Source organism: Amblyomma mixtum, chromosome 2 (assembly GCF_055824585.1).
Source record: "Amblyomma mixtum isolate Tamu chromosome 2, ASM5582458v1, whole genome shotgun sequence".
NCBI classification, from domain to species: Eukaryota; Metazoa; Arthropoda; class Arachnida; order Ixodida; family Ixodidae; genus Amblyomma; species Amblyomma mixtum.
The window spans coordinates 129,656,811-129,670,864 of NC_143013.1; the positions used below are offsets into that span (position 1 = coordinate 129,656,811).

At 44.9% G+C, this 14,054-nt stretch overlaps 1 protein-coding gene and 1 long non-coding RNA gene across 3 annotated transcripts; both read left to right on the forward strand.

Moving 5' to 3' along the window:
* The first annotated feature begins 334 nt into the window (after positions 1-334).
* Positions 335-3,986, forward strand: LOC149360892 (uncharacterized). The gene is made up of 2 exons (XR_016288882.1): positions 335-1,261; positions 2,643-3,986. It is a non-coding gene; the product is annotated as an uncharacterized LOC149360892 (long non-coding RNA).
* Positions 3,987-4,709: 723 nt separating this feature from the next.
* LOC149360893 (uncharacterized) lies at positions 4,710-13,521 on the forward strand. 2 transcript variants are annotated; one of them, XM_089572532.1, is made up of 6 exons: positions 4,710-4,968; positions 5,052-5,093; positions 7,207-7,293; positions 8,995-9,242; positions 12,190-12,349; positions 12,902-13,521. In XM_089572532.1, the coding sequence occupies exons 1-6, from the start codon at positions 4,860-4,862 to the stop codon at positions 13,351-13,353; spliced, it is 1,098 nt and encodes a 365-aa protein (XP_089428658.1). In that variant the 5' UTR covers positions 4,710-4,859; the 3' UTR covers positions 13,354-13,521. The 2 variants fall into 2 exon arrangements, with proteins under 2 accessions (XP_089428658.1, XP_089428659.1); XM_089572533.1 differs by having other exon boundaries at positions 12,190-12,304.
* Positions 13,522-14,054: the final 533 nt, after the last annotated feature.

Consider the following 14,054-nt stretch of genomic DNA (forward strand, 5'->3'; position numbering starts at 1 on the left):
CCTTATACCTTAAAAATAAACATTTGTCCTCGCACCTAACCGTCGAATTCTATAGTGGGAAGCATAGCATAAGTCTTGTCATCGAAATGTAAAGCAGTTTTTGCCATGCCAGCAGTGGTGTAGTGGGTAGTGTAGTGAGCTGTAGATCTCTAGGTCGGTGGTTCGAATCCGGAACGGCGCGTAGTTTTTTTTCGCGTCCGAATTTTTTTTTTACTTTCTTTAGTTTACTAACTAAAATGGAAGCTATTTTATTGTTAATTGCCTTATAATTCCACCCCAGCCCTTCCCTTTCCTTTCCCAAAAATTGCAAACCAGACACATATGACACATATGTGTCATATGACACATACGAGATATTCCATAATCATACGAGATATTCCATAATCTCGTATGAACCAGACACATATGACACATATATACGAGATTTTTCGATAGGGACGTATTAATCGCTATCGGTTAATCGTCTTCATATTGATTACGGTCATAGATTTCAATCACGCGTCTTCAGCGCGCACTTCGCTTCTGCGTCGCGTGGTTGCTTCGGACGGTAGCAAGAGTTGGGGGGTGCGTACGTCGACTGATGTTTCGGAGTGCGATCGTTTCCTGCCGCCTTGATCCAAGCTTGAAGACGTAGATGCGACCGGCCGTTGTGAAATACCGAGATCTTGCAAGATCTCACGGTATTCTTTTTCAACGATACGGTACTTGCGTTGCTTTGCATTCATGGCGAAATGCAGAAGCTTTGCGGTGAAAGACGAGGACCGCAACAGCCGCACAAAGGGACAGCAGACAGGCAGTACGACCAACACCTCCACACCACAAAAGAAAAACAAGCGCGAGCACTCGCGGCATGACTCGCGGGCAGGGTTGCCGTTGGGAACATTTTAAAAGGAGCCAAAACTTGAGCTGAAAGTAGTCAAAAGTAGCCATGCCATTTCATCTTAGCTGTCGCGTAAAATAAGATCTTTTGCTCATTAATAAATTGAAGTGTAAAAAAATTGATAAAAATTATTCTTGGCGGTGTTGTCAACACTAAGCTTCAAAGAAATTTTTCGAAACTAAACACCGCTTTACGCATAAACGTAGGCATCCGCTCTCGCTCCCACGTACGTTCCAAGCCAATCCCAATCCATAGCTTGTGGTCATTTCGTTTGGACGTTTGGCAGCAAAGCGCTCTTGTGAATTTTTATTTCTTCAAGCTTTTTGAAGTTTGGTGGCGGCACGCGTGAGTCACCGAGGGGAACCAGAAGGCACTGCTTGCGTAAGTATACATTCTGTCCTTTTTTCCCTTTCATGTTAGTTGTCAGCTAATATTTACTTGTGAACTTGTCAAGAGTGAGGACAATGAGCACGCCTCGTGTGTCGCCCCTTTATCTAACTTGTCTGTAGGCATCTGTCAGCAGTTGTCTTTTGATTAACTCAGCGGCGCATTGCAAGGTGTAACTGCTTGTAAGGGTTGGGGTAATATGAAGTAACACACACGTACACGAAGGGAAGCGCTTCTAAATGTCGTGTGTGTTCCTTCATCAGGGTGAACGCACTATCCCGGCAAATCTTGTTGGCGCATTGCTTCTGAGAGGGTTTGTTTCTCGGCACATCGTACATTTATGTACGTGTATAGATGATATGATCATGATCGCAATGACAGTCGTCACGTGGTTACGGCGCTCGGCTGCTGACTCGAAATACGCGGGTTCGATCCCGGCTGCGGCGGTCGAATTTCGATGGAGGCGAAATTCTAGAGGCCCGTGTACTGTGCGCGATATCGGTGCACTCTAAAGAACCCCAGGTGGTCGAAATTTCCGGAGCCGTTCTCTGCGGCGCCCCCCATGACCAACCAGTTGCCACGTGCGATGCAGTTGAGTGTTTTTCATCGCCAATTTTTGCTTTTGTGAGGCTAATCGCTTGGTTCAGGCATGCATGTCAGACGTCATAGAGTCGCAGCCTGCATGCCTTGTGCTTGATTGACAAATGCTTCCATGGCAGTGTTGACATTGTTGCGTTGCGAGTCTCCGTGCGATGAGAGAAATGTGACAAGAACAGGATGAATGAACACAATTCTTCTGTACTGCCAGAAGTAATGCTGCTCCTGCCAGTGATCGGTTACAGAAAAAAAATTGAGAGTACTTTTTATTTATGTGTGTCCCTTCCCGCTACTCAGAGCCTTGTATTACAAAGTCTAGATCAGTGTGACTCTACGTATAGCGAGTGCTAGTTTCGAGCTCGCTAATTGAACGCGCTTGTTTTCTCTCTTCCTCATTTGGTCAATCTTGCGTTTTACTGGTTTCTTTTTTCATCACTATGCTCCTGGTAGACTGCACTCAGTTTGATGTTCAATGCAGTGAAGTTGCACGCCACTATTGCTGGCTGTTATTTGTTTCACATGACAGCAGGCACAGAAATATTGTTTAAATAAGTCCCAAATTGCAGGCGCTCGTGACACTTGTAACTCTCAACTCATGAAAGTTCAGAAGTGCGTTGCGAAGTAGAACGAGATGGTTGTAAGAGTACCTGTCAGTTGTCATGGTAGTGTGAAGTTTTCGGCACCCAAACAGGCAAGTGCCAGTAGAGAATGGCACAGAGAGTGTCTGGTAAAAATCCTTGTTTGCCCATTAATCTTTTGTTGTGTTTCCTCTGTGCAGCATGTCAAAACCATTCGCTGTGGTGAAGTTTCCTCTTGAGGACGACTGCCTTGCAGTCATTCCTGTCGGATGGCTCACAGAGACAAAAGAAGAGTGCTACTGGCCTGTGGCCAGGAGCTCGGAGGTGACGCGGCTCGCAAAAGCTGAGGCCGAGCCAGCTCTCGGAGGGGAGTGGATGCGTTGCCCAGTGGTCGTCGTTACCACTTGCCATAAGTAGTCTTATTGTAGACATATTGATGGTAGCTTCATCAGCGATTGTAAAGGCCTCTTTGCTAGATTCTGTGAGTCTGCACCTCTGCATGGCTAAATTACGACTAAGAAGTCATGTTGATAACCACCGCTTAGCCAGCTGTCAAAAAGAGGAGCAGAATGAACTGTTAGCTATTGCACTTGTAAGCTGATGAACTACATCTGAAACTCATTAGTGCCTTGTTTTTGAAGACCTGTAGTTCCCAGAATTAGTGCTGCACTCAGTATGCTTAATAATATTTAGTACAGAAAGGTTTAGTATGGTAATTTTTTTTTTTTGCATTATGAAACATTTTTTGGCACACAAAAAGCACAGACAAGGAAAGAGCACACAATACAAATGCCAGACATCAATTGATGCTTTGCGTTGTGTGCTCTTTCCTCATCCATTTTTGTTGTGCACTGAGACAGTGTTTCATAATGCAAATTCAGAACCAACTCATCCAGCTGTTTACATTTAGTTCAGTTTGAATTGTTAGCCTGTCGCAGTAGCTGAGTGGTCCATGCTGCTGAGCCGAGGGCCCAGGTTACATCCTGTCTGTGGTGAAATGGAGCAGTGCAGAATGCGCTTGTGCTCTGTAATATCAGTGCATGTTAAACAACCCCATGTGGTCTAAATTAATCTGGAGTCTTCCGCTACGTCATTCTTCATAGCTTAAAGCTGTTAAATCCTAGAAACCAGAATCACACTTTTAATTGTAAATAAAACAATGCCTCTGCCACATGAGTGTTTCACAGGCTTTCAAACTGATAGTCTGTTGGCCTGAGTGTTGCTATACAGGCAGCTGAACGGGCATCAAGTCAGCAAAGCAGCCCTCGGACATATTTTGTAGCGACAATTCTGTTAAGTATGGATACGTGTTTAATTATGAGGAATTATGTGAGTTAGTTTTTGGAACCCATAGTTTGTACGAGATTTTGGTGCATGGTATTGAGGGTGCCTAAGACTGTATGCTGTTTGGGCAATTAAATATGTGCTCTCGAAAGTCTGCCAGTTTCCTTTCATAAGGTTTCTGATATAAACAGCAAGCTTCTTGTGGTAAGCGGCCGTGATGGTTAGCAGTCTATGGTTGAGGAAGGAAGGACCCGTGCTCTCACTGTAATGTAAGTTATCAATCGCTCGTACAGCTCTTTTTTGTAAAGTAAGTACTTTCACAAAATTGGTTGAGGTAGTCGTTCCCCAGATCAACAAACAATATTGTACATGCGAAAAGACTAGAGAGAAATAAATTTGTAGTTTGAATTTTCGAGGCAGTATTGTGCGAAATTTATTTAGGATACCAACAGAGCGAGCCATTTTAGTGCAAACGTAGTTTACACGATCTGTCCAGAGTAAATGTTCTTCAAAAATGACTCCAAGGAACATTGTAGAGCTGACACGAGTTATAGGAGCTTGCTCGAAGTGAATTTGGAAGTTGTTCGGAACTTCCTTATTTTTGGCTCTAAACAGTATGTACTTTGTTTTCGTGACATTAAGTTCTAACCTATTTGATTTTAACCAAACAGACAATTGGGATAACCAACTATTGGAGGCTGCTTGCAAAATATTACTATCTTGTCCTGAAAAAAATACGTTAGTATCGTCTGCATAGATTATAATGTTGTCTGCTGGATGAAGGTTGACGATATCATTAATATATAATAAGAACAACGTTGGTCCTAGAACGGAGCCCTGTGGCGCACCAGACACAATCTGACCGATCCCAGATGAAATACCGTTAATGATAGTTGTTTGAGATCGGTTGTCAAGGTAGCTAGCAAATAAGGTTAAAGGAACACCGCGTATTCCATAACAATGCATTGCAATATCCTATGGTTAACCGAGTCAAACGCTTTCCTCATATCAAGGAATATGCCAACTGTTAGCAGTTTATTTTCTATGTTTTCAATTAGCTTTTCTTTGATTTCCAGTAAGGCGGCCTCAGTTGTTTTGTTTTTTTGAAATCCATACTGTTGCTTGGAGATGACATGGTTTTTGTCGAGATATTGAGAATGTTTGCAGGATCCTACAAGAGCGCCGAAAAAAAGGTGCGGCGCTACGAGTTCACTTCAGCCCTAGAAAGCTCGGCAGTTTCTGGTAATTGAAATTCTCATATTTCTTTATTGATGAGAAATTATTTTGCATACTCAACAAGACGTTCATGTGCAATTCTTTTTTAGGAAATGAGGGCCACAACGATGTTGTACAGCTGCCGTCACCACGTAAGACATGAATTCTCATTTGTTAAGCCGCCGCGGTGGCTCAGTGGTTACGGCGCTCGGCTGCTGACCCGAAAGACGCGGGTACGATCCCGGCCAAGGCGGTCGAATTTTGATGGAGGCGAAATTCTAGAGGCCCGTGTGCTGTGCGATGTCAGTGCACGTTGAAGAACCCCAGGTGGTCGAAATTTCCGGAGCCCTTCACTACGGCGTCCCTCATAGCCTGAGTTGCCTTTGGATGTTAACCGCCTTAAAACTAAAACACCATTTCTCATTTCTATTTAATGTAAGGTCGACATTGTGTTAGTTTTGATTGGGGATTTATGGTAGTATGCTTGCAAAATCTGGGAAAAAAAACTCCACCGTAGCTAATTGCACTTGCAGAGAAATGGAACGTGCTCAGACTTGGCATCAGCTTTTTACATTTGCCATGCTCTCAGATCAGCAGTGATTCTGCCAGTAACCATTTCGTGGCAAACTCTCTTACCCACGTTAACAGTACTGCGAACAGGTTTCTATTCACATGACATATATTCTGCTCTCTGTGTTTGGTTTCGCCATGACAGTTTCTTTTGTGTCCTTAAATGTACCGTATTTTCCAGTGTATAAGACGCACCCGCCATATATGCAGGCTGTAATTGAAAAAGTTGCTATATAAGACGCACCCCAGTTTTCCCAGTTGGGCTAGTGAGGATCAATTAAACACGCTTGCACGACCATCACGAAATTCACCGTACTTGTGAGAAATTCTTAAGCAACGCTAAGTGGTCGAAAAAGGCAACACTCACGCCATTCCTGCCCACGTTTTGGAAAAAAAGAAAGAAAAACAAAAAAAACTCTCCCACATGTCCATAAGAACATTTTATTTCTACTTAAAACCTTGGAAGTCTTCACCTTCGGATGCGCTATCAAAAAGTTCACCCATTTCTGGTGGCAACGCGACTGAAATATTCTCTTCGCACTACGTACATGGAGCAAACAAAGTGGCAAAGGGTGGCTGAAAAAAGAACGCCGGCTTGTCCTGGCTTGTCTTGACAATGGCGAGAAGCGTGATTGTCGTCATCTTTTGGCATTTCACATTACTTTTGCTTGGGGCCTCCGAAACGGTGGTGTGTTTGTGATCCCGGAAGTCGTCATCCCCGTCGTTTCATGATAAAGTTCACCTAAAAAAAGTTGCGCACGGTGGTCCCCGTATTGAAGTATTAACCGTGTTACAACCGCTTCATTGCTAGTGATATTTTTTCGGTAAAAAAGGCTTGAACATGAACCTGAGTAATTTCTGAACTCTCTAAAAAAAAAAAAAACGAAAAATTCGCATATAAGACGCACCCTTGTATAGGACGCACCAGCAAGATTTTTGAAAAAAGCCGCGTCTTATACACCGGAAAATACGGTACCAATGCACCATGCTGGTGCATGAGAAATGTAATTATTGAAGTACTATAGACACATATTTAAAAAATTGAAAACTGATTTTTCAGGAAAGAAAGTGGTGCAGTAATTCTCTCGCATTTCGGTGGACATTCATAAGAGAAGGGATAAAGGAGGGAGTGTGAGAAGAAAGGAAGAAGGAGGTGCCGTAGCGCCATGGGATAATTTCAGCCGACTGGGGATCTTTAACGTGCACTGACATCGCACAGCACACGGGCACCTCTTGCGTTTCGCCTCCATCGAAACGCGCCGCCGCAGTCGGATCACAACGTTCTTTTATGTGTCATAGGTATCTGCATGATGTGACATTGTTTGTCACGTCAACTACTTGTCATGGAGGTGTCGGTTTTGATGGGTTTTGAATTATGAAGTCTTTGTACAGCCTGTGATTGAAACCAAATTAAAATATCTTTTGGGCCAAAGGAAGTGTTACTATTGCCTGGGGGGCATCTCTATATAACCAGGAATTTGTTTCTGAACTTCGTAATTTTGTGTCTATTGTGTTTTAAAAAGATCACCTGTATGAAAAACAGCCTGGCCATGCAACTGTTCTGTCCCTTCTCCAAAAATATCCTGAAGTAGCATTTCTGCATTCAATTAGGATAGAAATGTGACATTGTGGTTGTACACAGTAGTGTGTTCTGTACTTCCTGGATTGCCATCAATGACGCATGTTCATCTCCAGCCCCGCTGAATCACGCTGGGGAGAGCGTGAACGAAAACAGTGCGCCACCCAGCAAGCTGGAGGGGTCGACAGCTGGGACTGTTGATGGTGAGATTTTCACTTTGTTTACTTTTGTGCAAAAAGAGAAATGCAAGCCAAACATGGGCACACAGTGAGAGGACAGAACAAATGCTGCTTGTCCCGTCTTTTCACTGTGTTCCTTTCTTTTAATTACACTCCTATTTTGTCTAGTATCAAGTGACACAACAAAATATAGAAGCTAGATCTGCTTTGCCTTAAAGAAAAACAGAGCAAATTTTAAATTTCTCATTGTACCTGCTGCTGCCGAGCAGCAGTCAACAGGCCCAGAAAGACCTAGAGAATATACTTATTCAGGAAGATATTTGCGCGGAGTTCTCCTCAGTGGCTCTTGAAACGGTGCTAGGAGCACATTTCTAGTTTCAAACTATGTGCTTTGAAAGGGGTCACTCTGAAAATCATCACATGTATTTCTCAAAAACCATTGTATGAACTGAAGTGGTACTGGAATTTACAACCTAGTACTTCCATTGCTTTCTCCTCTTGTGATTCATAGTGGAGTGGTTGTTGTGTGCCCTTCCCAAGAGCTGTATGTTGTGCTTTTGTTGGGTTCTTTTGGATCCTGGCATTTCTGTTGCCTCTCTCGGCCTACATCACCACCAGGAAGCCACTCCTACGAATTGCACTCTACACAGTAGTCCCATGTTCTGTGCATTTGTTTCCTTACCAGCATAATTTGGTCGCTTGGTCGCGGTTGGTCAGCAAGGCCCATATTGTAATTTTTCATTGTCTTTCAAAGTATTTTAAAAGTTTACTGGTTGGAAGTCAATGCAGTGCCTTGGATGCAGCGAAATGTGCTGAAAAAAAATTAATTGCGCTATCACAAAGCTCCCATAAAGGGTGCTGAAGGAGATAAGCAGCCAATAATAGTGGCATGCTCTGAAGGAGGACCTCTTGCTTAGGAAAGAACTGAACAGCCTAACTGCCTTGTGGAGCACATCAGCTGGCTCCTAGTCTTGTCTTGCCTGCAGAAAATGGATGCGTGGTAAGAGATAAATGTGACCTTGTTTTATTTCTCAACGGTTTGGGACCTCCTGTGCCTAGCAAGAAACATTTGGTCCACCTCTTTGTTGCATTTCGCTTGTCAGCTAAGGGCTATAATTCCATAAGGGCTATCTTTGTTGCAGTTTTAATGCATTGATCCCTGCCAGCACTTGCAGTTAGAACAGATGTCTACCTCCAGCATTTTGGCCAATGTGGGTTTTGCCGTGAGCAATACTTTCCAAATGGTGCAATGCTATATTAAGGGCACAGGCCTGCTCTGCTTTCTCGCTTCTATTAGCACATGCTTCTCATGACACTGGAAGAATCCATTTGCGACTAACTGCTGCCATCTCTGCCATGGTGCAATAGCAGTGGAAATGCCCATGAAGCAATGTAAAAATTGGCGAAGCTCATAGACTGAGAAGTCCTTTACACAACAAGGCTGCAGGTTCTGTGCTAGCTATCACACATAGAGCAGCTCCATTTCACCTAGGTGTTTGTCAGTGCATGGTGACATTTATGGCATTTAAATTAGGCTAGCAAGGAATAGAACATGAATTAGAAGTGTCCTGGAGGATAAAAACTGGGGGAAGTTTAGGAGCATAGTACAGAGTGTGTTGCTGCCTACTGTTAGCCTCATACTGTTCTTTATTGTACCTCAGTGCGCAAATGATATTATTGCGCCCAGGTTAACCCTGCTCTCACTGAAATTGTTGATTGCTTCAGTTTCAGCTACCCTGCTGAAGCTGATGTGCCTGGTGCTGGAGGTCCGACAGCAGCAGCGCGACTTAATGCAGCGGTTACAAAGGCTGGAGGATCACGTGCTGCTGCGGTCGGACCGGCAGCTGGAGCAGAGGACTCGGCCAGTGTCCCCCTCGCCACCGCCTCCCACCCTTGCACTGCCCGCATTCTCCCCCGAGGAGTTGGACACTGTGGAAGCTGCCGTCCAGGACGACAGCGTGGCTGCTGGACTGGTGATTTAATGTTTCTGATAATTCGTGTCTGGAAAAAATGAATGCCTACTAACGAATTGCATGCATAATGTAATTCCGAGGTTTGTGAAGAAATCTTGAGCTCCAAGAGTATTTGCATGCCGTGCTCTGTGAATAACATGCTCTTCATAGATATAATTCCTACTGTTGTGCTGGAGTGTGCTGTCACAGTGTGTTTTGTTAATGTAAATGTCTTGTTCATGAAAGTTGCTTGCTGATATACACACTGGCTGTTTCAGTGAACATTTTCAGGAATTCCGAAGAATAGGGAGTTCAAAATAGAAGAAATATTTGCAGGTACACACGCACAGTTATGCAGTAAATTATGTCCACCACTGCTGAGAGATCGTTCCTCCAAAAAAAAAATTGTTTTCCCATATCGAACTTGCGCTTCTTTAGGAATTTTTGAGAGTGTTCACTGGAACGCCCTGTCGATTCCTTGTGTGGTGAGATTTACTGTTCGAAGCAAAAGTGGTACGCAATGCCCAGCCGGTAGCAGAGCTTGCAAAAACTGCATCACGTGTCGGGACAGCTGTTAGGGGACTCTCTTTATCTGCTCTTTGGCTCCTATCAATTTGTTGGGCTCAGTAGCAGTGCTGAACATGTGGCGCTCGCAATACAGTCGATCCCGGATATATAGAACCCGGATATATCGAATTATTGCCTATATCGAACAGATGTAGAATCCCCTTGGGAATCTCATGCAAAATTATAGCAAATTTGTTTACGTTTATCGAACTCCTGTGCACCCTATATTTGATATATCGAACTCCGTGCCATGCCGAGCCCCCGCAAGTGCGCTTCTCCCAGTATGCACCACCCTGGAAGTGGGCTTCTTCCACTAGCGCGCGCTCCTGCAAATGGGCTTCTCCTAAGAGTTCACGCGGCGCTGGCCTTGGACAGCTGCGCTTAGTCACGTGATGGGAACTTTGTGGGGGGTGTGAAAGGAAATGGGAATGGCCATAAGGAGCTCCCTAATTTCTGATGCTCACATCGTGGCTGACATCATCGATACCGAGGAAGCGGACCCGAGCAGTGACGAAGATTGTGCGAAGAGGCCCAGCCGCCATGCACTGCGGCTGAACTTGCATCCGCATTCAGCGTCATTCATCGCTGTTGTGGCGCAATGGAGGGCACTGGACTTTCTCATTTGGATACTCTCAACAAGCTTGAGGACAGCTTAATGAACTGCATGGTGCAGAGGAAGAGGCAAGCAAAGCTCACTGACTTTTCTTGCGAAATAAAGCACGCTAATCGTGGAGTTGTGCTTTCGTTTTTGTGGACTTAAGAGGAATAAATCGGTAAGTTCCCACTTGCTACGATCCCGGGAAATTGTCCGAGATTTGCGCAATTTTAAAATAAGCGTCTAATAGGCATATTTTATATTTCGAATTATTGATATATCGAACTTTTTCGCGATCCCCTTCGAGTTCGATATATCCGGGATCGACTGTATTGCTTACGGCAAGTGCCAGTTGTCACATCATGTTTCAGCCACGCAATGCAAAGAAAATGCCACCTGCGAGACTGCTGTCGCACCAGAGCGTTTAGGCGAGAAGGAGCGCTAAACAGCAAACCAAGCTACTGATGCTGGTTCTGTGCGAAGCATTGCACCTATCACATCTTGTAGTAGCTTGGTATTTGGCGGTGCAGTCACAGGCTTTTTTGGGGCAGTTGCTCTCAGATGGTGTCACTCAATGTCATTCGATGTAGTTTTCCAGAGCTCTGCCGGTGGCCGGTCGTTGCATAACAGACTTGGTTCCAACAAATTTTTTTTCTCAGTCAAATATTTCTGTGATTACATTATTCTTTTACATCGATCAACAGCAAAAAAAAATCCCCTATGCTTTTGTTGCCTGTGGCTGCCTTTCTTCGTATGTGTCTCATAACGAGCCCCTCATTTTCCTTACATTTGTCATTTATTGTTGTGCTGTTTTAATTTAGTTCAGCAGTGGACTTTGTAGCTAACATTAAGGATGTTGTAAGGTCTGTTTTACAGGAAGCTGAGCTTTCGGTTAATATACTGTTGCATGAACTGCTGTGAACACAGCTGGAAGTTGGTCCTCTCTCAGTGCGTCTTTAATTTCGGCTAGGTTTCCCAAATAATGGGGCAGCTTTAACCCACCTCTTCCCTGTCTTTTGCTCACATTATGCACATTTCATTACTTAATCTGCTGCCAAAAACAAGCAACATCGTTTAATTAAATGTGGTTGCTAAGCACGCAGCTTTACTCAGGTGCTTGGGGATTTAAATAAGCGCCCTTTGTATAGCATTAATTAGACTGCTCAATTTCAGGGTAGTGAGCCCCGCCATGGTGGCTCAGTGGTTAGGGCACTCGACTGCTGAACCCAAAGACTCGGGTTCAAACCGAGCCGTGATGGCCAGTTTTCCATGGAGGCGAAAAGCAAGGCGCCCGTGTGCAGTGTGATGTCAGTGGCGCATGTTAAAGACCCCACGTGGTCGAAACTTCCGGAGCCCTCCACTATGGTGTCCCTCATCATAGCCTGAGTCACTTTGGAACTTTAAGTTCTACAAACCAAATCAATTTTAGCGTAACGGCTGTGCAGAGAAAACACATCCAGCACATAGATATCTGCAAAAAGCATTATAGTTATAATATAATAATGTCCAAGATGCAAAGCATAATGGGTAGGAGTTGGCCACCTTTGCTTAATCGCTAAAGTTTCCCTGCTCTTAGTAAACTGGGAAAAAAAAGAATGTCCATATTGGTGGTGGTGCTTTCTGCTGGTAGCAACTAGTCAAGCTATTGTATCATACAGAAATTATGCATTATGATTGTAGGTACTCGCATGGGCTGTTGACAGGTAGTCACACAATTGTCTTAGCTATTCGATTCTGCTAAACTAAATGAAATTATAATTGATGTTTGTGCCTAATAGCTTGTGCACCTGTGGTGTTTCTTTTCAGCGAAAGCAGCTGGTCCGCCTGGGGGGCAAGGGCCTGAGGGAGGTGGGCTCCAACATAATGACCGCCATCATGGGGGTGGCTGTACAGAGGATGTACAGCCTCCATGGCCGCAAGGGCAAGTGGTCATTTATTGCCCTGAAGTTATGCAAGGTGGCAACAGGTATGTTGTTGCAGTAGCTTTTAACTGAATTTTAGAAGATGAGTGGAAGAACATGCACCAGGTTCTGCTGCGCTTTGTTTTCTTTTCTTCTTTTCAGTTGATACTTTACCAGTTTTCTTTTTCATTACAGGTGAATATTTTGTTACTGTTTTTATGGGGGTAGTCATCTGCAGTTTTCTTCCATGTGCATCTGAAGATATATGAGTCAGCAGATGCCTTTCAAAGAAAGCCCTCCCATCAGTCACATCCATCTCTTGTCATGGATCGTAGTCGTGCCTTGTATCTGCCAGCCATTTGTGCTCCCATATGTTAGTAGTGCAAAGTGGTCGACCGTGATGTCGCAGCAGCTTTATACAGTTGGTTAGAAGAGCTTTCAGGTGGATTTTCTCCTCAAGTTGTATTTGGATACTGTAGTCCTTTCATTTTGGCACGCACTTTGAGTTAACATGTACTTGTGGCCTTTTCTGTTTTCTCTGTTGCTGAAATAATCTTGATTTCTGTTAACGAGCAAACTTTTTCTGCTGGCCTAAAATGAACGCTTATCTTATGCAGATGCCATCTGTGAGAAGACGGGGGCGGATGTGGTGGAAGCGCAGGGGTTTATTAGGAAGCGGTTGCCAGGTTCGGTGGACCGTGGCGGCGGACGCAAAAGGCGTTTTGCCGAAGCGTTTCTGCCAAGTACCGCTGCCGGCCTGGCAACCACTGCGAGCCCCTGTGCTTCAGCCCCCAGCACAGTGCCCTCCCTTCCCCAAGCGGCCCCCACCTCCCAGAAATCCTCCTCCCGCGCGGCCCTGGCTCCTTCCCAAGGTCCCGCCTCCTGCGCGGCCCTCGCTGCCTCGCAGGACTCGCGCAACCGCGCGTCCCCAGCCACGGTGCCTAATTATTTAATAAATAGTTTCTCAGTTGGATTCTTTCGTTGCCTCATTTTGTTGTGCATGTGTATAGAAGAGATGATTGCAGCTTTGCAATGCCAAAACCCATGGCTTTCCCAATGCGAACATTAACTGGAATGTGAATATTCGCTGAACTGGAAATGCAATGGCATAAACTTCGGGCAAGCGTTAGCAGAAAGGCTGAACAGTGGCCTAATTGTGGTATGTCAAGCCGGTGTTGGTAGAGCAGCTGAAAGTGGGTACAATAGCGGCATGAATGTCGGTTCAGTGTTGGTAGAGCGGTTGAAAGTGGGTACAATAGCGCCATGAATGTCGGTTCAGTGTTGGTAGAGCGGCTGAACAGTGGTCTGATAGTGGCATGAATGTCGGTTCAGTGTTGGTAGAGTGGCTGAAAGTGGGTACAATAGCGGCGTGAATGTCGGTTCAGTGTTGGTAGAGCGGCTGAACAGTGGTCTGAGAGTGGCATGAATGTCGGTTCAGTGTTGGTAGAGCGGCTGAACAGTGGTCTGAGAGTGGCATGAATGTCGGTTCAGTGTTGGTAGAGCGGCTGAACAGTGGTCTGAGAGTGGCATGAATGTCGGTTCAGTGTTGGTAGAGCGGCTGAACAGTGGTCTGATAGTGGCATGAATGTCGGTTCAGTGTTGGTCCGAACATCAGGCCAAGGTTGGAAAAAGTAACTTTTTGCCCCAATGCCGACGTCGGTACGACTTTCGAGCCGGTTTTGACCAGCATTATGCCAGCGTCGGTCCATTGTTGGTGTGCTGCTTGGGTATGCTCCGCCCTTTTATGTCCTCTTTTTTGCTGCCCCATTG

What these genes read in the sequence shown, in the direction of transcription:
- LOC149360893 (XM_089572532.1), top strand. Translation starts at nt 4,860, where the DNA reads ATGGTTTTTGTCGAGATATTGAGAATGTTTGCAGGATCCTACAAGAGC. An exon ending in AGAAAGCTCGGCAGTTTCTG is followed by an intron (nt 4,969 to 5,051) that starts GTAATTGAAATT and finishes ATTCTTTTTTAG; the next exon opens with GAAATGAGGGCCACAACGAT. An exon ending in GACAGCTGGGACTGTTGATG is followed by an intron (nt 7,294 to 8,994) that starts GTGAGATTTTCA and finishes TGATTGCTTCAG; the next exon opens with TTTCAGCTACCCTGCTGAAG.